The sequence below is a fragment of the Nothoprocta perdicaria genome, unplaced genomic scaffold (assembly GCF_003342845.1).
Source record: "Nothoprocta perdicaria isolate Ctin4 unplaced genomic scaffold, notPer1 scaffold_125, whole genome shotgun sequence".
NCBI classification, from domain to species: domain Eukaryota; kingdom Metazoa; phylum Chordata; class Aves; order Tinamiformes; family Tinamidae; genus Nothoprocta; species Nothoprocta perdicaria.
Window position 1 is genome coordinate 645,306 of NW_020454372.1, and position 23,561 is coordinate 668,866.

The 23,561-nt window shown below is 40.1% G+C and overlaps 1 protein-coding gene across 1 annotated transcript in view; it reads right to left on the reverse strand.

Moving 5' to 3' along the window:
* Positions 1 to 5,765: 5,765 nt before the first annotated feature.
* The window catches only part of MET (MET proto-oncogene, receptor tyrosine kinase), a 65,055-nt gene continuing 47,259 nt past the window's right edge, over positions 5,766 to 23,561 (reverse strand). Inside the window, exons 11-20 of the mRNA XM_026033229.1 lie at positions 20,038 to 20,184; positions 17,810 to 17,966; positions 16,908 to 17,048; positions 14,516 to 14,746; positions 12,173 to 12,253; positions 11,336 to 11,517; positions 9,684 to 9,793; positions 7,608 to 7,773; positions 6,564 to 6,700; positions 5,766 to 6,414 (exon numbers count right to left, since the gene is read on the reverse strand). Of these exons, the coding sequence (XP_025889014.1) occupies positions 6,204 to 6,414; positions 6,564 to 6,700; positions 7,608 to 7,773; positions 9,684 to 9,793; positions 11,336 to 11,517; positions 12,173 to 12,253; positions 14,516 to 14,746; positions 16,908 to 17,048; positions 17,810 to 17,966; positions 20,038 to 20,184 (1,563 nt within the window). The 3' untranslated portion in view covers positions 5,766 to 6,203. The remainder of the gene's footprint in view (positions 6,415 to 6,563; positions 6,701 to 7,607; positions 7,774 to 9,683; positions 9,794 to 11,335; positions 11,518 to 12,172; positions 12,254 to 14,515; positions 14,747 to 16,907; positions 17,049 to 17,809; positions 17,967 to 20,037; positions 20,185 to 23,561) is intronic.

A 23,561-nucleotide genomic window follows, 5' to 3' on the forward strand; every position in this document is an offset into this window, starting at 1 on the left:
AGTTTGTTTTTGCCACTTTGGTGGCGTGATTCAGCTCTCATGGGGACTGTGTGGGTCTGAAAAACTCCTCTCCTCTTCCCATCTTCCATCTGATTCAGAGCTGCTCTTCAAAATTGCTGGCAAGAGCTGTAACATTTGGGTGGTTTCTAAGGTGTATTGGGACACAAACATTGCTGGAACATTTTTAAAATTATTGAGCTATTGACCTTAGAAGGAAATACTTGGAATCCTATTATGATACTTGTGGCCAGGTAGCAGGTCTGGCTAGTAATTTAATAGCCAGCCTGATTTCAATAAATCTGTTTACAGTGAYGGCAAGTGAATGAAAAGGCTATTCAGGTAATTATGTTTCTCTACAAAATGCACAGGTAACATGGTTATAGTCTCCTTAACTTGTGAAGCTGGTTATTCTTCCTGCAGCAACAGTCTTCTGTGCTTAAGAAAACCATTAGCATACAATTGGGGCTGTTGTGACTCATTCCTTATTACGAYCCATTTGCTGACTAGGGTATACATGTTTTCCTAATACTGTGTGTGTTTGCCATGAGTTCCCAACTATCTCTGTATTTATAAGCYCCACCAGGCACTCACTCAACCGCCTTTCTTAGATTGTTTTTGTTTTTTACTGAACTGCACTGCACAAGGCAGACAGAAATATATCACTGTTGTCTGAAGTTCCTTTATTTTTTCCATAGCTAATTGAGATTCACATTTTTTTTTTTCCTTTCTGCAAGCATGCCAGCAGCCACAGTTTGCTGCAAACACACGATGGCAGAGGTGTCCTTGTTTGGTCATGCACCCTAAAGTCCTTGGCAGCGACGCTCCCYGTATCCAGAGGAGGATATTCAGATGTCATTTATACCAGAGATGGGTAATTCCAAGTCTGGCAAGTATTAACACAGGGTATTTGCAGAAAGCCACAGAGGCCTGAGCAAGGGTGGCTCTTCCCTCAGATTGCCATCGTGAATGCAAGGGGATGTTCTGCATGAACAGAGGGACATCCTAACAGCACCAGCTTGCATCAAAACACTAATACTGGCTGCTGAGGGAGAGGAGCACAAGAGCGAGGCCACCCTTGATGGGCATTCTGGTTTGCATCGCACAAACAAAATTGTAGCAAATCCAACCTACTACAGAAAGTTTCTGGCTACTTTCACTTAAATCCTTGGATGAAGGATAAACCCTTTGCTAAATTCTGGAATATTGGGTGCAGGCTCTGCAAATCCATCACCCTGATAGCTCTCTGTGTGGAYTTCATCCTGGGGAGGAAAGTACGAAGGCACAGGAGGAAAAAAATCTGGACATGCCTCTCCCTCTAACCCCGAATAAACTAACAAGTGAAAAATAAAAGCCCAGCCTGCTCTGCGTATCCGAGCCGCGCTCTGAAGGCTGATTCAGCGGAGCTGCCTTTCTGCGGGGAGGCCTTCCCGGGCCCACCTCGGCAGGCGCTTCCCTCCCTCGGCTCCGCTGAAGCCTCYGCAGGGGCAGATGGAGCCGTGAGGAGCCTCAGGAAAGGAGAGCACCTACCTTAAGGGTGGTATCAGCCAGAGAGGTGTTGTTCCTTAGAAACACGGATAGAAACCTTTTCTCTCTGTCCTGCAGGAGGTCATGGAGAGGCAGCAAGTGCCTGACCTTAATCAGAAAAAGAGTCTCTCAGCAGGCTCATTAAAAGTGATTTCACCTTTAGCATTAGCAGGTGGATGGGGATTTCAAAAGGCAAATTCTCTTTTAAAATCAGAGCGCATGGTCCCAGTTCCAGAGTSAGCTACTGAGCTCATTTGTCCCAGTGTCAGTGGAATCAATCAAGTTGCTCTGAAATCTCTGTGCTGTTTATGAGATCAGAACTTCTTGTAAATGTTTGTACTAGCAGAGCTGGCAAAATACGAAGATTTCCTGCGTCTTTCTTCGATGCTCGGAATACTTGGTTCATGACCTGTTTGTTAAAAATAATGGAATGTGGAATTTCTCGGGGATACGTTTTATTTAGCAAGCAAAGAACTCATTCGGATGCAATTTATTTGCTGTTACTTTTTTTCTGAGCTTTGGTGTTATGGATAAATTGCAGAAATTACATTTCTTAAAGGACAGTTTAATTCATAAGGTAATTTTTTTTTGATGCCATTTACGGTTCCTTGCCCAAACTGCTTCTGAAGCTATAACAAAAATTATAACATACCTTTTCATTATTTACGTAAGGCATTTAAGTTCATTTCATTTTTGATGATTAAATTTAAGAGTAGTGACAGAAAATTAATAATATGCAAAAGCTTAGCAACCCCTATGGTACAACATGTAATTTTTGTTCTTTTGGACACCTTTTGATATTATTGTTGGATATTTTAGAAATCTTCTGTAAAATGTGCAAGTTATTTAAAATGGATAAGTTAATATTGCACTTAGGAAGTTTGGGCTTAATCACGAGCAAATTTTCTGTTAACTGCAGTGTGATGAAGAAGAAGAATTCCTTTTTTTTTTTTTTCTCCCCACAAGGTATGTTGTATTCTACTTTTTGGGCACATCCACTGCTAATATTAATGTCTGTTTTAGTCAGCTGAAGATCTGACCCAGCGTACCTGAGCTAAATACARTTACTGGTATGTATAACTGAGCATGTGAAGCTTGAGATTCTGTTGAGCCTTTAAATATACAATATATAGCAGCCCTTAAAAATCATGAGAAGCAATCAGAAGAACGCGTTACAAATCTGGCATTTAGATGCAGCCCATCGTTTTGCTGTGTGTTATGCCATTTTATATTGAAGACTCTGGTATTAACATCTGACTGCGACCGCTGTTGGAGGTTTTTATCTGACTTTTCAGAGAAATCCTGAAAATGTATTGGAAAATAAATAGATAGAAACAATTAGAATTAAAAAGTGTCAGGCCTTTTAGCTGGATTGGGTTTGTGACACAACAGAGGATATTTTTTGCCTCAGCTGCTGCTTTGAATGCCTTTTCCCCCAGATTACATTCTGAGTCAAAACTGAGCGTATCCATTTTCTATCAAGACATAAATTAGCCCGGAGAAAATGTGTTTTGATGTTGCTCTCCTTGATATTTTGAAATTACAAGAGCCTATAAATGGTGTTTTTAATCAGTTGAGACTCTGTGCAAGATTTGTTGCGATTCTGAGTTTAAATTGCTCACAAAGGTTCGAATGCGGCGTGCCAGCCCGAGGCCGGGYGCTGGGGGAGCCGGCTTGTCCTGCTGCCCGCGGCAGAGCCGCGCCGAGCGCCGCGGTGTTTGTGGGGCACTCGCTGCAACGCAGCGCGCAGCACGGAGCACGTGGAGCAGAGACGCTTGTTCCAGCTGGAAACACAAAAGTCCAGCAGGGCTGGCTCCTATTTCCCTTAGATAAAACGAGACCTCAGAAACTGAGCTGCTTTGGGAGTCTCGGATCTAGAGCATTTCCTGGGAAAGAAATACGTGATGGATAGCCAGGAAGAGCGTAGATTCAAGTGCACATTTGCACCTAAACTTTCCTGTATGTTAGCCTAAGAGAAACCCCMATGCTCCTAAGAAGTGTGTTGGCTATTAGAAAGGCAGAGGCCCSTATATAGACGGTAGGGAAGGATATATGCTCTTAATGGCCATTTGAAAGGACCTTTTCGGATGACTGAATAGGGAGCCTGGACACTGCATGCAAGGAGCAGCATCCCTGTTAGGACAAGAAACTACTCTTCACAGTACCTAAATTATGAGCTACAAAGCTCACCCTTGATGGAAAGTACATAGAGAATTTYAAGGCTCCACATGGAGGTCTCTCGTTGGAGAGGAGACTTTCTAATCAGACAGACTAGGCCATAATTGTTTGTTACAGAATATTCTGCTTTTCACTCTAAAGCATGCAGTTATGAAGTGATGAACTGTCATTTTGATCTATTAGAGCAATCTCCGTATTTTTATGCTTCTAAGTTTAGTGCTTTAGCCCTCTTTGGGGCCGCCCCACAGGTTGCTCTTCCCAGGTTAGTCGACAAAAGCAAACAGACTTCGATCAGCTTAATGGTCAGGTATTAACAGTAATAACAGCACTCAGAGCATGAAGTATTACAATAATTCATTTTAATATGTTTATTAGATCATAACAACAACTATAAACATAAGTACCATTCAGCTCTTCTGCAGATATATGAACTTACTAACATCAAATCTTTACCAGAATCACATATTCTTACAGGTGTCCCAGACACAACATTAACTTTATTAAGCAAAGTTCATAAATAGTAAAAACGTCCTCTGTTTCACATTGCAGCGTTCCTCAAGCATGTATGTACAAGTCTGGAGTATCTTCTCCAAATCTGTGTGTCATAAACTTCCTTAGCTGTTTCAACAACCGTAGAGATGATTTTTTTGCCTGCAGCAAAGCCTTTTGTCCTTGAGCAATCTGCAATTAGCATTGCTCTCAGCAGACATGAAAGTTTTTCTGAAATGAAAGTGGTGATGAAGTAAAATACAATAGTATCTGCTCGCCGTTTGCCTACACACTCTGCCCTCATTATAAATCTTGCAGTTACAACAATGTCTCCTAAGGACAATAAATCTCCCCTGTWTCAGTTCTTTATCTGCAGTATCTCTCTTTGAATATGTTAAAATGGTTGGCTTGCAGCAACGGAGATATTATACTTAGGGTGGAGTGTGTTTGCAGTCAGTTCTTTTCCTTTTTAATATTTACACAGTATTTTTTTAAGGTTGCTACGATTTATGAATCATGTATGTTGACATACATTTTCTGAAATGTTCACAGTGCAGTATTTTTGTGGCCTAACCAAACCTTGTAAATGTCATTAAAAATAAAGTTTTTTTTTAATATAAAAATAGAATACTTTATGTGTTTACACCAACAAACCCAGTTCTATCCTATACTAAAGGAGCTATACAGTAGTATGCACAGAATTCCACAGGAACAGAAACGACATGTGATGCTTGCCCTAAAGCTACAGTACTCTTCCCTAACGAATGCAAGTTTTATTTACTCTCTCTTCAACGTTGTTGTTTCGGTCCTAATTTGAAGTTAAAATGGATGTCACAGTTCACTGCATTGCRGGCCCAACGCTGTTTCTTCTTTTGATGACTCCTCCTAAGGTCCTTAGGGTTGGCGTGAAGAGTTAATAACATTCCTGCTAGGGCACAGAGGGTGTTCTGGGCCGGGGGCGGCTGCGGCACCATGGTCTTCCTCACCTCGGTGGGCGGCTCTCCGGGCCGGTGGGTGGCCGAGCTCCAGCTGCACGTTGCACGACTCACGGGCAGCAGCTCCGAGGGCTGCCAACCTGCCCTGCTCCTCTTTCTAGCACCGTGCAGCCTCTACTGGGTACTTGTTTTGGGTGCCTTTGTGTTTTCTTTCTCGGAGAGCTCATTACTGAGGGAAACGGAGGCTTCAAGTTCTTCAATAAGAGATCTGTCAATACAGGGTGTTACTAAAATAAGTAGATGAATGTTGGAACAGATGTTGAAGTAGATGGAGGTTGGCGCTAGGAATGCTTTAAGCTAGGTGCTTTTTGTTTCATGTTATGTACCGCCTGACTACAGCAGAGGACTGGCAAGGCTGGCACGCATATGTTATGGCATGCCATTTTTTAATGCTGACTTCTGTAGTTAGACATTTGCCATGAGGCTGGCTCTCCTGGCTGCCTGTCTTCCAAGAATCTGGTTGATATAGTGCAAAAAAAAAAAAAAAAAAAAAAAAAAAAAAAAAAAAAAAGAGCCAAATTTTGGACTGTGTAGGAGAAAAATATGTTTTGCAGTCTTGTAACTCTTCTTGTTTGTCTTAGCCTTTTGTGTAAAAACCATTTCTGTCTGCACTGCTCATTTTCCTAAAGCACATGCAACAATGATAGTCCTTCCAGCCTCAGTGGTTGGTATTCTACATTCTCCTTCATGGCACTGATGACTAATCCTTGTGCTTGGGTCTGAGCACAAATTAATGAGAACTGTGGGCACTAGCACTGGATGGCAGCACACAAGAATTTCCATTTGGTAAAGTGATGCAGTTGTCCAAACAGTTGGAAATTGCTGTGATGGTTTATTGAATCCATTAGACTTAAACAACACAACATCATGACCTTGTACTAGTGCAACTTGGGCAACAACATAAGCATGTGCAATGGTGTTCTCACAAAGACCGGGCAGTGAAAAGTAGTGGACAAAATATTTTGCTTTTTGTTCATACTACTAAGAATGCATTTTCCTCTGCTTCAGACATACCCGTCATGTGTCTACATCCATGTCTGTGTTGTCTTGTGATGATAAAAGAGAAGGATAGGGAGCAATGCACTTCACGTTGACATAAGTAGCATTGACATGAACGTAGTGTTCCCCAACAAAAGTGGAGAAGATCGTTGATATTTTTGAAACAAGTTCAGAAAATGCAGGGCGCATCTCAGGTTTTGGATGCCAGCACTTCAGCATGACTTCATACCTGCCATTCAAATAAAAGTGAAAAATATGAAATCATGTAAAAAGGGGGAGAAAAAAAACATTAAAAAACCCTCCCTTCGATCACAGTCTCACTTGCTGAAACACCAGATCAGTGGCATTTGCAGTAGGTTTTGCAAACTATTTACTTACAGTGGGTCAGGGCAGTATTCAGGTTGTAGTAGCCTTCTTCCTTGTAATAAGTAAACAGTTATATCAAAAGAATTTACATCAGGATAAGGTGGTGCCCCTCTTGTCATAAGTTCCCATAACAACACACCAAAGGACCACTAGAAAACAAAGAAAAATAATAAATCATTGGGTTGGAGAGCTTTACACTCCACTTTCAGAGTATAGTTTGACAGATTTAAGCATTCAAATGCATGGATTTTCCCTTTGAAAAGTTACTTTACTGTATTCAGTTTTCTTTTAAGTGGACTAATAAATGCTGTAGGGACTTAGGGAACCACTTAAATAAGAGCCAGAGAAACTCAGCTAAGTAAATGAAAGCAAAATAAAAGCCTATAGGCCTGCTACTTAACTGGTATAAATTGGCTGGCCTCTTTCGAGGTTAATGGAGCTCGGCCAATGTACATGAGCCGGTGATCTGATTAACTCTGTGTAAATACATACTGAAGCAAAGATACCTGGTGAAAATTCTGGGCACCGTGAGCTAATCTGAATCTGTATTGAAAGGATGGCTAAAATATAAARTGATCTAGCCAACTAATAACTTCAGGTTTTTATATACATATATAATATATATATATTTCTTCATRAACTGCCAGGTAATATTTAGATTGCCATGGGCAGTCAGTAAGCACTTATAAAGCAAATAAAGTCTTCTTGAGACCTATTAAATTTTAAGAGTATTAAAGCTAACCTGTTTTGTCGAGCTTTCCCAAGCCCTTCCTATAGCAGGGTTCAGCTGCARCCTGGTTCCTTGAGGTATCCTTAGTTTCCCTTGGATTTAACTCCTAATGCTTTCCCGAGCAGTAACAGGTAATCAGGTCTTGCTTTGTGGCTGGGGCAAATACCCTTTCTGGCTACAAAACCGGTCTCTTATTCTTAGGTAAACTAAAGTTATATTCAAACACAAATTCTGGTTTGGAATTAGTCCATTCATCAAATGCTAGAAAGATGCCTTTGGCGATTGGAGAGAAATTATCAGATGATACAAATAGGTTTGTACATTACCACATCTGACTTTGTTGTGAACTTCTGAGTTTGTAAACTTTCTAAAGCCATCCATTTCACTGGCAGTTTTGCTCCTGTTTTATTGTGTACGCTGTAGTATTCTTTATCATAGACATCTCTAGCAAGACCAAAATCAGCAACCTTGACGGTGAATTTTTCATCCAACCTACAGAAATGACAAAAAGTATTATCTGTAGCTGAGCAGATGGGATTTACAATGATGGTGGCTTACAATGACTGACTTGCATTTTTGAGACTATGACTTCGTAAGAYAGTCCTTTATCTTGCATCTATTAACTAATGCCACAGTTAACTAATGCCACAAACGAGAGAGTGCAGCAGATATATTTGATACCCATTTAACACAGTGAATGAACTCAGGAAATTACTAATATTGTTTCGATAATGCAGTTCAAATTACCATTCTCTTAAAACAATAGCTCTGTAGAAAAAGATCTTTGCTAATAGCCTATACATCTTGATACTGAGTGCTACATGATTACTTACACTGCTGTTTCTTCTTATCTTTAGAAACCTCTCATTTTTATTTACAAATCAAGGTATCACTTTCCTGTTTGCTCTCAATTTGGACGAGGAAGGACCTRTCATTATCCTAATGGCTGTTCATATCTAATAACTTAGTCTCCTAACTGAGAAAGTGTTGTGTGTCCATAGTGAAATGGGTACTGGGCAAGATCGGAAAGGCGTAAGAATTCTAAACTGGTTACAGCCCAAACAAATGGACATACCAGGAGATCTCCCTGGTTTTGCTCTTCCTAAGCTCAGTGTTTGTACTAATAAGCARTAACAATGGCAGAAAATAGAACATGGGCCTTGGCATACTTAAGACTACTCTCCGTTTTACTTGGAGACATCTCCATGTTTAGGTTGGTTTTGGTTGTTAGGCACCTCTGGAGATCACCTTGTCCGACCCCCTGCACACAACAGGGTCAATGAGCAAGTTGCTCTGAGGTATGTCCAGCTGGGTTTTGAGTATCTCCAAGGATGGTGAATCCATAACCTCTCTGGCAAACCATGTTGCAGTAAGATCTTCCAAGAGTGTCTACCCCTTCCATCATAAAAAAGATGGTGGGCCAGATGGAAGTGTCTTGTGACCATTGCTTGGGCTTGAATTGGATGAGTTGGGACTCYTATCTAGTAACCCAATTCATTTTTCTTAGGAAACCTAAGAATTGCGTTACTTTTTTTTTTTTTTTTTYATACAAAACAGAAAACAGCACCTGCAAGGAAGTGTTTTTTTTTTTTTCCAGAGACTGTGGAACTGCACAAGTGTGCACGCTTTGAAAAAGAAAACACAGACAAAGGTGGTAATTGTCTAGTATGACAGGTGAATAATCTTTTTTCAGACGTTTGTAGTTCCAAATTGGTAAACATTAATTTCACAGGGTAAAAATAAGCTCTAAATTTAATACTGTGTCCTATTAGTTCACAACRTAGAGGGTGAATCCACATAGTAATATCTGCAACTACTGTATCAGTAAGTGTGTGAACTGCACTGTCTGGCCACACAGACACTAGTCAGATTCTTTGCATACTCTTTATTTTCAGGGTTAACTTTCATGTAGAATGGAGCCAAACTAAGCTCATACTCATGTAATGAAAGATTACTGTCAGGAGGACTTGTTATTTCTTTGTGTTCCCATTTTTCTCACAGAGTTCCACCGTGTTCCTCTCCCCACTGCTAGGTGCAGCAGCCGAGACGTGCGGCTTCTGAAGAGCCGGTGGAAGCACTGCAAGTTGAGACAACAGCAGCTTAACTTCCCTTAAGGAGATTCCTTTTAAATTCTCTAACCAATGATTTTGAGAGCCTACACTTTCACCTCATTTGTTCTTATTTCCCACACTTASAAAAGCTTATGTGTAAGAAGTGAGCCCTTAGCAAGCTGAGTAGCTCATCAGTATGCAATGCAAACATCAATATAATTGCTGAACAATGAAAAAAGCCTATTTTGACTAAAAAAAGAGAGCCCTGGAAGCTTGCATTTACCTCAATTTACTGTCTTACACAAAAGAATGTGTTAATGTGGCTAGAATTAGATACAGGCATTTACTTACATACAGTTTCGTGCTGCCAAGTCTCTATGGACAAACTTTTTGCTTGCAAGGTATTTCATCCCTTTTGCAACTTGGAGGCCAAATCCAATTAAATCTTTTACTGTTGGGTTCTATAAAAGATAAATGTTTCAYATTTGTAATACTTTCAGTGATAGAGTGAATGCAGAAGGACAAATAGCTTTGTCTTATTTTTTGCTGCAATTTTCAGCTTTTGACCCACCTGTTTTACCACCAGAATGATCAAGACAGGCCAGCACTCATAATAAAACTGGCATAAATTTAGGTCAAGTTCACACCTCCAGTGAGAAAATACATCTTAAAAAACCAATAAAACTAATAGATTCCAGGGAAGTGGAACAGTAAGTTGGGATCTCTCATCATTTGTGAATCTAGAGTAAGTCAATAGAAGATGCTAACTATGTAGTTGGAACTCATCAGCTAGAAATGACCAATAAAGAAAGAAATTTTACTTGAAGCAAGTGAATATAAGCTACCATCAATATTAGGTCGTGGAAAATACAACTGAAACCTTAGCAGTCACCTAAGGAGGTAGATTTTTGTAGAGGTTGGCAAACGATTAGGTGTCTTTCAAGGCATACGYGAGGACCTACTGAAATTCTTAAATATAAATATAAACCCATGACTCTTTTATACAGCAACATGACCTGTTRTGTAGCAGTAGGGTTGCACAGATTTTTGTGTCATTCACATATTCCATATAATTTTTTTTCAGTGAAACAATCCTCTTCAACTGACATTATTATTCCATGTATTAGAGGGAAGTCCATGGGCACTAGTTGCAGTGCATAGTACTTGCTGCTTGTGGAATGGAACAAATAGAAAAGGGAAGGGAATCGGTCCCCACCTCAGAAAACTCAACTCTCCCAACAGTTTGTCAGACACATGCATAGCTTTTGTTGCTACTTTGCTGCTACTGTTGACTGCCRTAGAGATAGGGGCCAAATTGCAGTGACTCACAAGTCTCTTTATCATAGCAGTGGAAAATGGGTGAAAGTCTATACCATAAAATGGACTCAGGCAACTACCTGAGGCAAGACTGGTGGTTTCATACTTGGGAGAAGCAGTGAGGCACATTTGAGAAATCCGTAGTCTTTTAAAGAAATTGGGAAAATCTCTGATAACAGAGTACTCATAATTTGTACAGCAATTGCTGTTTTTGTTTTTTAATATAATAAGAAAAATCTTGATAGTAACAGGAGTTGTAACAGTATTTATCTGGACACGAAGATCTCTTATCTAGGTGACGTACAGAGATAGAAGAGCAGATGGTGATGCCTGGCATAGCTGTACTGGGKTCAACAGAGAGATGCCAGTTTACACTAGCAGATGGTTGGGCCCCTTGACTTAAACCTAATAAACACATTTGTTTATAAAGAGGTTTATGGATGGGAAATGAAAAATACTTATTGCTGATAATTTCTGGGAAACATTCTAGAAAGGAATGTGGAGGGGGAAGGGAAGGAGTGGCAGTGCTGTGGTCTGGCTSAGTGCCAACCTAGCAAGTGCCCAAGGTTAAGGGAGAGTAAGAGCAACATGTTATATATGTAATGTAATTATTGGAGTTGTGTGGTGTTGGAACAGGGAGTGGCTCAACTTACATTACTATTTGGTAGACCTCACTATGTACTTACATGTGTCTCATTCCTAATGAAGTTTCGGAGATCGCCGTGTTTCATGTATGGAAGGACGACTAGGGGGGATCCTTCACTGGGCAAGCAGATTCCCAGGAGGGACAGCACATTGGGATGAGTGAAATCTTTCATGATTATTCCTTCTTTCAGAAACTGAGCTACTTCTTCCAGGTCTGTAATCCCTGAGAAATTCAAAATCAAAATGAAGTAAAATTAAGAAAAAAAATTCAAACTACAGTTCATTTCTTTAGAGCAAATCATAATGTAGCAGAACTGCTACAAACTACAATCAAACTTCCCACTTCCCTGGTTACAACTACGGTATGTACATAGGTTTTCTTACAATGACCAAATACACTGTTTGTTAGTAATGTTAACTCCCTTTCTCCTTTTCTTAGTGTAAATTATTTAGAATTGAAAAGCAAACTTGAGGAAAGTCTTGAATAAATTCTGATATAGTATCTTCCTGCTTTTCCAGCAGTTTTGCTTGATGTTTAGCAATTCAACTTACAAAAATAAACTTAAATAATTGATAGAATAGGAAATGATGCTGCCCTCAGTAAAAAAGGAAATGACACTGCCTTTCCTTCATTTTCTTACACTACCTTTCCCTAATTTTCTTCAATCTCTTTCTTTGTGGAAAGAAGACATAGACATTTCATTTGAAGAACAAGGATACAGCAATGCCTCMTGTCAATCTAAAGCCAGTTGCTCCAGAGATAAATCCATCTGCAAATATGATTTTTTATTTTGAAAGTATACTTTACTGTAATTAATTAGGCACTCTAGTTATTTTTGAAGTTACGGTAATGTTTCACTATTAAACATGTAACTCACTATTCAGTGACTTCACAGCACAATGAATTTTCCTGCCGTCGTTATCCAGCAACGTCCCATGGTACACACACCCAAAATGTCCTGTGTAAAAAGTGAGTAAGATTAACTTTAATGAGTAAAATTAGCTTTCTGGTATTTTCCTCTGTGTAATGATTATGCTTTTACAAAGTGATCACACTCCACTTTTTGTCCAATTCCCAACACTTGCACACATAAAAGCAAAATTACATAAAACCATCATTACATAAAATGAAAACTCTATTTGCAGCATAATTGAGATTTCCTGACCTAGATGGAAAGTATAAATAATGACAAGGCTGGCGCCACAACTGCTTCATATTCTTATAATGACCAYGCACACAAAAAAACATATCAGCCTCTTCCCAGCATACTCTCCTCTTGGTTATAGGTCACAGGAGGACATGGGAAGGCCATAGGGAGGAGTTATAAGGAACTGACTGTGACCACTGCACTAATGGTTCCCAGGCCTCTGCTACGTGGTCCTCAAAACTGTACAGCCTTTATGTGTCTTCAGCTATACAAGGAGGCCAGAGTGGACTTATGGTCTTCCTTGATCTGCCACGGAGAGTGTTGAGTGGCGTGCTAGTCAAAAACCTTAGGGAACCACTGAGGCTGATCACAGGTTGACTGCATCACTAAGTGGCAGTTTGTGGTCTCAATGAGTCTAAAATCTCTGCGGTGGTCTCATTCCTAGTGGGAAATARCACTAAAAATGCCGTGGACAACTTGCCTTCTTGCTGATAAAAATAAATTATTGGGGACAGAGAAATCCTTAACATTACTGTGCTTTCCTGTCATGCAATTGGAGTAGTTTGCAGAGTGGGGAAGCTCCATATGGGAGCTTACTTTGGCCGCTTTGGGAAACACAGAGAAATTGGAACTCCAGGCATAAGCATTGAATTAATTGGATCAAATTATTTACAAATAATTTTGTTTTCCTTCACAAACGGACCATTTACTGGGCATTTAAAAATATTAATATATGCAGTTAGCAAAATAATTTTGTAAAGTATGAGCTCAGCGCAGAGAACAAGTCTATTTCAATCATTTTACTTAGGTTCCAGTCATAAGCATTGGTCAGAGCCCAATTGGCTTTGAATTTGGCTTGGGGTAAAATTAACACAATGTTTGTTTTTTAAAAGCAGCTAAAATCCCTTCAGACTACAGATCATTTGGAACCTGGGCACAAATCCTAAATCGGGTGTGTCTGAAATATTTTTGATTTTGGCTCATTTCTAGTTTCTAGGAGAAAATTTAAAAAAGTTAATTATATTAGTGTCATTTTTTTTTCAGCATTTAAAAATGGGAAGAGCTTGGCCTTCTCAAACAAGAAAGAAAAGGGCCCACCCTTGCTTTGGGGATGAAGAAGTGTAATATGTGGATGGGAAACAGTGATTGTTTATTTGATTCGTGGCTCTTTTTCTGCAGAAGATGCATTAGGAATATCATTTACAGCCAATTTTTAAATCATGTTYCTAACATTCAACAGGACACCTCTTCTGTGTAATCTGTAGAAGTACTGGAAACCCACAGTTCCCACTTGGGTTATGATAGGTTCTTAGCATAGCTTTTAGAAAATGCCACTGACATAAATATTTGCTTGAGTTGGGAAAAAAAGAAAGGAACCTGCTGAAAGAGAGGTAAAGGAATAAGGATGATGATAAGGTCAAGAAAAAGGCGACTTGCTGTGCCAGGGACAAAAGCAGGGAAGAGAATAGGGAGTTACACTGGACTGTTCTTGAGCTGCAGAGAGGAATGAGAGGCACCAGAGAGCTTGTGGTGAAGGAAATTCCTGACCTTAGAGTGGGGCAAAGCAGCACAGAAGGAACCTTCAGAAAAGAACTGGCACATGCTCTTCACCTGCCCCTCATTTACTTTTATGGAGAGGTTTCAATGTCATGTAGCCTCCCGGCTCTCGTGCGTACTGTTCACAAGATCTCTGCCTTGAGGGCCTCAGGCTCCTGTGATGCTGCTGAAGTCTCCCCAGCACCCCCAGGAGTGGTGGCCCTGGCCGTCCTCTTCAGTGAATGACAAAGCTATGGAATGGGAGTGAGGTGGCCTAGGGGGACCTACAGGTCTCTCAGTTCAAAGGAGTCCCAATAAATAGCAGACTCCTTCCCCKCTCTGCTGTTGTCTCCAACACAACTCTTTGTCTGTCTTAGAAGGCCGCATGACCTTTACTCTACCCTTGATTTGGTGGAGGGGATGCTGAAAGAGGTAAATRCAAGAAAGTTCCACATAGTCACCATATTCAGACCATTTTATAATGAACAGTTGTGCGAATGGAACACAAGTTTGCTGGGTGAGAGGCCTGGTACCCACCTCGTCCTATTACTTCGCTGAAGTGCACGATGAGGCTGTCAGCCCCGATGACCACATGCTGGACTTCCTTGACCAAGTCTGGATTTAAGGCACTGATATCAATGTGGACATTAGTTTGGAGCAGTGGACTGGCTAAATCTGARTCCCCACTGGACAGAATTGGGGAGAGGTCAGAATGAGGATACTGCGCCGGTCGGCACGAGCCGTTCTGCGACATGCTCGGAAACTGGTCTGCAAGGCAAACAGAAACAGTTATAATCCTGTCAGACAGAATTCTCCTTGGAAAACAGCTTTCTTTCACTGGTGATCAAGTGTTTGAGTTTAGCAGTTTGGAAGTGGCTTGGCTTTGCARAAGTTTCAGTCACAAAGGGAAAATGAAAAAATGCATTACTAATCTGCCAAACTCGAGGGAAAGCATGTCACTAGAAACTTATGCTAATCTCAGCCCTGATTTTATGGAAGTAAGTGGCAAAACTTCTGCTTTTCTGAGGGGATGGAATGAGGCCTTGATGTCTCTTGCCAAGCGTAGCTTGTGGGATTTCTAGTGATTAGGAGTACCAAGAGTCAAATGGAAGATGACAGCAATATGAGAAGAGGAAGTAGTAAACAATTAAAAATATGAAACTTTTATTATTGGCAGGTTCTAATTTRGTAGGGAACCTTACATTTCATGAAAATTTCCAAACTGCTGGTGACTAGCTATATTTATCCAATGGTAAATATTCAACCAGGGAAATGCCTCGAGGTGATTCATATCCTGTAGCTGCTGAAGATAATACAGTTGGTGCTACACATGCAAATAACATGAGCCAGCTAATTTAAAAGAGCAGAAATTAAACTGTTTCTGTTAAGCAAGGAGCATTTTATCTGAGAAAATTATTTTTGTCAACAACATGTTCTTCAGGTATTTTAAATTGCTTTTATTTAAATCTTCTTCCTAATATTTTGTGCAGTAGGCTTAAGAAGCTAAATTTATATTATCACAGTTTTAATCTTGAATCATTACAGTGGAGTTAAGAGGCAGAATTTTGCTGAAGGACAAAAAAAAAGGTGTGAGGGGAAATTTAACAACATAAATTATCACATATTTTATCAGAGAGTTGTTGTACTGACATGCTTTATATATATTTATGAATAAAACCTTGGAAGTTTTCATATAACATTAYTGCTCTTGCTTCAGGTGCTGAGAAAAACACAGTGTTGCTGTATCTAGAAGCAAAAATACAAACTCCTCCATTTACCATGCCATATTTATGTTACCAAAGGCAAACACCTATTTAATAAGTACAGCAAAATACTTTAGCTGCGGTTGCAAAGCAGTTTTTACAGTTGCTACATGTAAGCCTGCAAGTTTTCTATATGCTGCTAATATTTTATCCTTTTACAGTAATTAAAGTGAATATTCATTCAGGAATATTCAGTAAATGAATCCACTTCTCTGGTGCATTCCCTGCTCTACTTTGGCAGTGCACAGTGGCCTCAGGATCACTGGAGACTTACCCTCCACTAAGGATTTTTGCATAGTTTTGTCTCTTGTAACTTCTCAAGCACTTTCCCTTCTAACCACTGGCACAGGCTTCCCTTTTCCACTGGGAATCCTTCAATCAGGAAACATCCTGTGCAAGCTGACTGCTGCAATTAACGAATCATAAAGGAAACTGGAAACTGGCCTGATTTGGGTGGTTTCTATTAAGTTACATACCACTGCACCTGAAATAGTACAGACTATACCAAGACTAAGAAGAAAGGTGCAATAAGGATAAAAATATATCCAGCAGAAAAGTATTCTTCCCTCATGCTCAAAGACCTGAAAGTGAAACAATGTGTTTTCTGAGCAGGCCTCCCAGGACACACAAACCTCAGCCAAAGTGGGACAGTTTTTATAGCCCCATTAGTTTAATTTTTAAAATGAATATTTCTGGGTCATACAGATGCTACTTTGCTGCATTTCTAAGAGAGGCATGAAGAGAAGAGAAGGTAGCAGTTTACACAACTTCATTTCCCATCGAGGGCTGACAGAACAGATTTATAATGACTGTATATGAACTTGCAGGGACACACTAAATCAGATACCACTTCACGTCACCATCCTTAAAATCACTTTTGCAGGCTGGATTTGCCCATAGTATGGACCTCATACAAAAATAATACAAATTCCTCATATCCAGCAGCTTCTCCAACAGGAAAAAAAAAAAAAGTTAAAAAGAATCCTTTGCACCTTGACCTTGGAAAGCACCCATGACTGTTCTGTCAACATCAATGTCCCAAACAGTGAATACACAGATAAAAAATTGTAATCAAGTTTTAGTCAAAATAGGTACCCCCTGATGACAGCTGAAAAGCAGGGTGTTTAAAAAGGCCTCATCTGTATAGATTCATAGAAGACACTAACCTTCTAGGAAAGTTGATCTGTAGTCTACGGATTCACTTGAAACCATTTCAGTGGTTGGACTTACGCTCCGGGCGCTCACCAGCCTGTCCAGGTGAGGAGTGTGGACTCTGCCATCATAGCGCACTAGATCGCTTCCCAGGTCTGAGTGGGGACAAGAAAGAAAGATTATGAAGCCCTCCCATGGAATTAATTTAAGTTAGGCTTTTCTGCTCTGCTAAGGAAAAGTTTGGGGAGTTGCTAAGATAGACATGCACAAAATCCGAGCTTTACTGATTTAAACAGCATGAGATTTGCTGTAACTCATGGTAAAGCCCTATCCAAGCTGCTGGGCTATGGCTGTGTGGCAAGATAAAAGAAAGCTTCAAAGCTTCCAGAGCCAGGTTGATGACCTGAACATGATACCACTTTGTAAAAGAACTGGTTTTATGCTAGTTCCTCTCCTCCTTCTTCCTTGCTTGGTGCATGGTTCCTGTGTGGAGGAAAGCCAGACATGGGGCCAGAGGGAGCATGAGATGGGTGCATCACAGGGTCTGCGTCTTGCATAGTCCAGCTACAGCCCAAAGGACTGTGGAGCCACTGGATGAAGCTGAGAAATGTTTGGTTCCAGCTTCATCATTTTACTAATTCCCTCTTCCAAGGCTGGTTGGGGAAGAGAAGCCATTAACTTTCTGGTTCAGAGTTCCTCCTACTTCCTCATTTATATATACTGTGGCCCTTCACACAGCTCAGGCAGCAGTCAAAGCTGCTGAAATGTAACTAAAAATTGGACCAGATTGTGAAATTTAGGCTAACAGACTGCAGAAGAGTGTTGCATGCAATTTCAGCACAGCATGAATTAAGATAAGTTTTTACACTACAAAMTATAATAACTGAATTATTTGATGGAATTGACTATGATGGACCTTTAATTTGTTGCTTCTTCCTCCTCCAGAGGAAAACCACCAAACAGACCAAAATTAAAACTGATGTTGAAACAGCTCCAGCAATCAGTCCCGCGAAGTTCTGATCTTGCCGAATCAGCACTTTTCCAATAACCGTTGACAAAACCTCTTGCTTCCACTRGAAAAAAATGAAGAAAAAGTAGATATCATGAAGGTTTTAAAGGGCAAATAAGAATTACACTCTTAGCACTAAAGAATGGGCTGGAAATGCCCCATGTGAGTTAAATCTTGATTTCTAAATGCTCCATTGGGAGACAAAACYTGGCGTGGAGCAATGTTTTTATTGCTGCATGTGAAATCAGATCTACCTTCAACTGAGACACTACAGGCTTTCAGGAGCCCTGGTGCTGACACAGCCACACACATGTACTCCCTGCTCACAGCACCCCCTCGCACGCGCGTTGGACACCAGGGTCCTGCTGCCACCGGGCTGCTAATTCCCAGGGCTAAATAAAAACCTTCTACTCAAATCACGCAAGCAAAGTGGGGCTGAGGCTTTGCCTAGCAAGCAGCCCAAATGTTTTTAACGTGCGCCCGTTTGGCATAAACAGGCTGCCATGCCAAGCTCCCTTTCTGCGGACAGCGTGCCTGCGTTTGGGTTCCCAGGCCCATGTGACGCCGTCCCTTGCCAGGCGCTCGCTTGTCCACAGCTTAAAGGAACAAAACACAACGAAAGTGCCCCAAAACCAACAGCGAAGCAAACCCGGAGCGGCTAACGGGGAAAGGCTCTTTCGGGCCACGTGGGCCGGCCCAGTCAGCCGGAATGCTTTTGGCCATCTCTCCTCTTCTTTCTGTGGAATTCATTCCTTTGGGTACTGTAATGATGGATTTGCCCGTCAAAAGAGCAAATTTTCTTCCTCGCTGGGCAGCCTGCACTTTCTGAGTCTCTTTGCCAGTAAACAAGCAGAAACCTTGTTTAACCCCTTTATTCTCTCTTATTGTATGAAATAGTCATCCATATCTCCTTCTTAGAGGTTAAGGCAATAGCAATTCAATAAAGTTCCACTCCCACATGCCTATTTAAAAATATGAGCAGGGATAAATATAATGCATGCACAAATATTATATGAAACTATGTTTTAGGGATTTGGGAAACAGATTTGCCATAAGGAGATGTACAGGGCTAAGTCTAATTTTATAGTTATACATCCAAGAAATGGAATTTGTACTACTTAGAACAAATTAAGTCTATTTTACATAAATTATTAAAATAATATCTATTGTGTGGATAAAGTTAATAGGTTGTTATTATTTCGTTAGACTGCAGCAGCACATAGAAAGGCCATTTATGGCCCAGGATCCTACTGAGATGAGTGTCATAAAGATTCAGAAAAGAAAGACGGTCTCTGCTCCAAAGAGTTTACAATCTGAACCAAAAATCATTACACAGACTCACGCTTAGATGTCTGGCAAAATTACCAATATTGCACATTCAGAGTCTGTAATCAGCAAACTTGGCATAAACATAAAAAACAAAAATTTCAACCTTCTGTGGTTTTCTATTCTTGTATGTATATATATGTATATATATTCTTGTATGTATATATGTAAAGATTTTGAAAGACTTCTGTCATATATTAGGAATTGTTTAGTCAAAGTTGTCTACCACTTAMTCTATTTTGTGAATTGGTTAGTCAAAATTGTCTACCACTTAATCTACAGGAGCATTCTGAATGACTACGGAAGTCACATCTAGGGGAACAGATACAATATCTCATAAATTTGGCCTACATATCTGTGCAAAAAAAAAAAAAAAAAAAAAAAGAGGAGGATCAGAAAGGATCAGAACCTCAGCGGATATGTTTTTTTTCTGAAAAAAGGAGCTGTGAGCTCAAAGCAAAGCTAACTCATTATAGTTCACATTCTTCCCATATGTTGCCTCTTGTATTTGGATTAAGTAATATCTTTTTATTTCTGTGCTTAGTGTAGGTTCTACTCTGTGCTTAAGAATCCAAAAAGTCTCCATACAAACAGATGACAACAACAACAATCACAACAACAATATTAAAAATTAATTAATAATGTTAATAATTAGTATTATTTTGAATATCAATCTCAAATGAACAAGGATATTAAAATCCATGTAAACTTAGGTTTAGGCTTATATTTAAGGTTTGTGGGCTCCATAGTGACACTGGGACTGATACTAAAAATCACCTTAATATCACAGTGCAGAGTAGTCACCTCACCTCTATATTTAGCTCCCTGTTGGATTTCAGCAGATCTCTTGGAACCGTACACAGAATTGATTCTGACTGCAAGAGGAGGTTTTCACAGCTTTTATTTCCAACTTTTAGCACCTCTCCTTTAACAGCTTCTGAATCAATATAATTTCCCTTGGAAAAAAAAATCAATTTTACATTACATAACCATCTCATAAAAGTTAAGGAGAAGTCCTTTTATTACCTTGGAAAAYATTATCTTAATGGAAAAACAGTTGTGAAATAAGACAAGAAATAACCGAAAATTATGTTGCCCCGTCAATATGAATATTCTTTTATTTATTCTTTTAAATGGAAGTTTGACAGAAAGGTCGGAGGGGATTATAACTTTTAAGGATAAAGTCTGCTGTCGCTAACACTCATTAGCATCCATACAGTCCCTAAAGTCTTCTAAAACTGTAGATTTCCAAGGAATAAATTCTGTTGATTTTGTTTAATTTTTTGCATAATTTGCATGAGAAAGGAAGCATTACACAACCCTGCAGTTTGTACAGAACTAGCATATGCTATCCAGAGACACCTCAAACATTTTTGTTTTGCAAGTGTTTGTGGTGAAGGGAGAGAAGCTTTCGAAAGAGAACAAGTGAACTGTAAACGTAAAAATGGACAGATCTGTTAAGTGGAATCATGTTGTACAGATCCAAGAGGAAGATGCTCTTGTAATRGTGACAGTGTTAGGAGGGCGCTGCTTACTTAGAGACCTGCCTTCACATTGCAGGCTTGGATGAAATATTATTAGAGTGTGAGTAGAGCCCAAAGGCCAAGTTCAGGATCGTTTGTGCCAGGGATGTATCAGTGTTGTAGGAGCTGTGGTTCTGCCCTCAGGAGTGTACAGTCCCGCGCAAGATAAGATGAAAGAGCGAGCATATTAAGCTGGGAGGAAAGAAAGAAGGGAGGAAGGGGAGTGATGGTGCCAGAGTGCTACAGGCTCCTTATGTGCTCTTGATCTGGGAGCTTTTCATGAGAAGGGAGGACAGATGAACACGTAACGCCTGACACGGCCATGAGGCCTTGTGTGCTGAAAAGCAAACAAGAATCCCTTTTCAAGCGAAAATTGTTACTTTGGAATACATTTTAGGTTTGCTGCAGAATTAAACTGAGCCCTGGGAAAATGTGCATAAAAACACGGGAGAGCCCGTTTAATGTCCTATCACGACCCTAGCAAACCTGCATCCCAGCGGAGCCACTTTTAATCACCGGTCAACAAAGTCTGTGTTGTCCGCCCTGTTCTCTCTTCTTGGAGCCACTCTGTTTAACATTAAGTAAATAGTCAATGGGTAAGAGAGCATGTGAGTGATCTACTCTTACTTATTAGTAAGAGGATTTACTGAAAACTGAGAGACAGTCACGTTCAAAACTTTCCTTTGAAACACGTATCTTCAAAAATTTGAATTTGTGTCTCCCATCTCCAAGATAAATATGTTACTCGGGGAACTATGGGTGAATGTCTTTCTCCTTCTACAGCAAACCTTAGATWTTTTTTTCCACCAAAGCGATGCTTTCTCAAAGGAAAAAAAAAACATTCTGTCATTATAAGCTGGTCTTTAACCAGTTACAGTGAGGATCACACATTTTAGTTATTAACATTAATAATATTACCATTCATATTAATTTTACAAATTAATATTACATACTTTCAAAACTCTCTTAGTGGGGTCCCCTATGAATAGCATTTGTCTCTGGTTCTAAGAACAGGTGGAAATTAATTATTGTGACAATTGGGAAACAATTTTCAAATACATTTTACATACTCCACTTACTGAGAAGAATCCCTTGCATACAAGTTGGAGTACTAACTGCTAGTCTGAGTAGCTATAGAAAGATAATTTGGGCCTATAGAAAGATAATATGGGAAAGAGAATTTCTGAGATGTCTGAAGAGATTAATCTGGAAAGAATGAGGGGTTACAGCAGCTATAGAGCCTCCACTTTAGTTTGCTCACCACTGTTAGGGTTTCTCTATGGCACTGTCTGGGCCCAGATGCTAAGGTAAATGTTTTTCTATGTAATGTGGAAAAGATGAAAAAAAAGAATCATTTATAAATAGACAAGGAGAGTTCCTTAAGATTATTTTATAAAGAATGTGTTTTTCTGCTTTAGAAATAGACTTGTCTCATCCAGCTTAATATGTTTACGTCTTGTCTTTTAGTTTTGGGACCGGTATGTCACAGAACAGTGAAGATCCAAATGTGACTGTGTAACATGGAATAACTTAGTTCTCTAGTGAAAGGATTTATATTTATAAATATATTTAATTCAAGTAGAGATTCATATCTAGGTTTCTGCTTGAAGAATGTACAGAAATTTAGTACTGGTTTGGCGTGCAAACAACTGATGTACAACCACTGATCAGACAAAGTAGGGGATACAGTTGGATCTCCGCTTAGGAAATGACTGGAAACAGTCCATGGATAACGTAAAAAGAGTTTATGCTAGTGGTGGGACACCACCAGCAGTATGTTACCTTTGCAAAGCAGAGGGTTACTCCACAGAAGAAAAAGGAAAAAGACAAAACAGGAGTAATGACCTCCTTTCTGACTCACAGAAGGAAGAAGCTGGAAGAGCTGCTGCAGCTTCTGAGAGAGTCAGGCAGTCAGCTTGGTGCACAGTCCCAAAAACTGACAGATGCTGCTACACTTCAAAGAGCTGTTTTGCACCAAGAAGGCATTGAAGGGCATTTTCAAGAGCCTCCAAAGCGATGGTCACAGTAGGGTAAGACAAGCACCCTCACTGCAAGKAGAGGCCGCCAAGTGTTTCTGATACGGGTAATCCTGTCCCTGAAGCATATCATCACTTGTCATACTAAAGAACAGACTGTTTTCTTCGACCTAAGCTGCAGTGAAAGTTCCCAATTATGTGAAGTGGCTGGACTGAGGCTCTAAAGGAGACTTGTCCATGAGTTTCTCTGTGAATATCCTAGGCTGTAGCAGACACCATGGTGGTACTTCCAGGAAGACAGAACATCTGTTGCCAGGTGTGTGTATTGTGGAAATAATATTTCAGCTTTCTGAGTACAGAAGAATTCAAAAAACAATGTTGTCCTATGGGCACACTATCTATTTCTTTTGTAATTTGGGAATATTATGGGCAGATTGAGGTTAGAGGCTACTCATTTTTCTTCATTTAGGATGGGAAAATCTAGGACAGCAATTGGGCTATTAGTGTGTCAGTTTACAGGTACTGGTCACAGGCTCCTATGAGATACAAGGAATACGTTCCCTTGAGCAGACTGAGTTGTCGGTGTTTGGTTGTCCGTAACTGTGAAACACTAGAATTTCTCATACCCTGAGTGCTTCCAAAGTTGGCAGGGGATGAGAGTACTTCTGAAGTGGTGTCTTTGTGGTGCTGGAGCAGGAAAGTGCAGCAAGTCACTGCTGTGACCCCTCTGACTGGGGTATGGTGGGCACTGAGAGACTTCAAAGAGTCACATACTTGGCAAAGGAAGACAGTGATGATGTGGGACCTTSACAGACTCGATAGTGTGGAAGACAA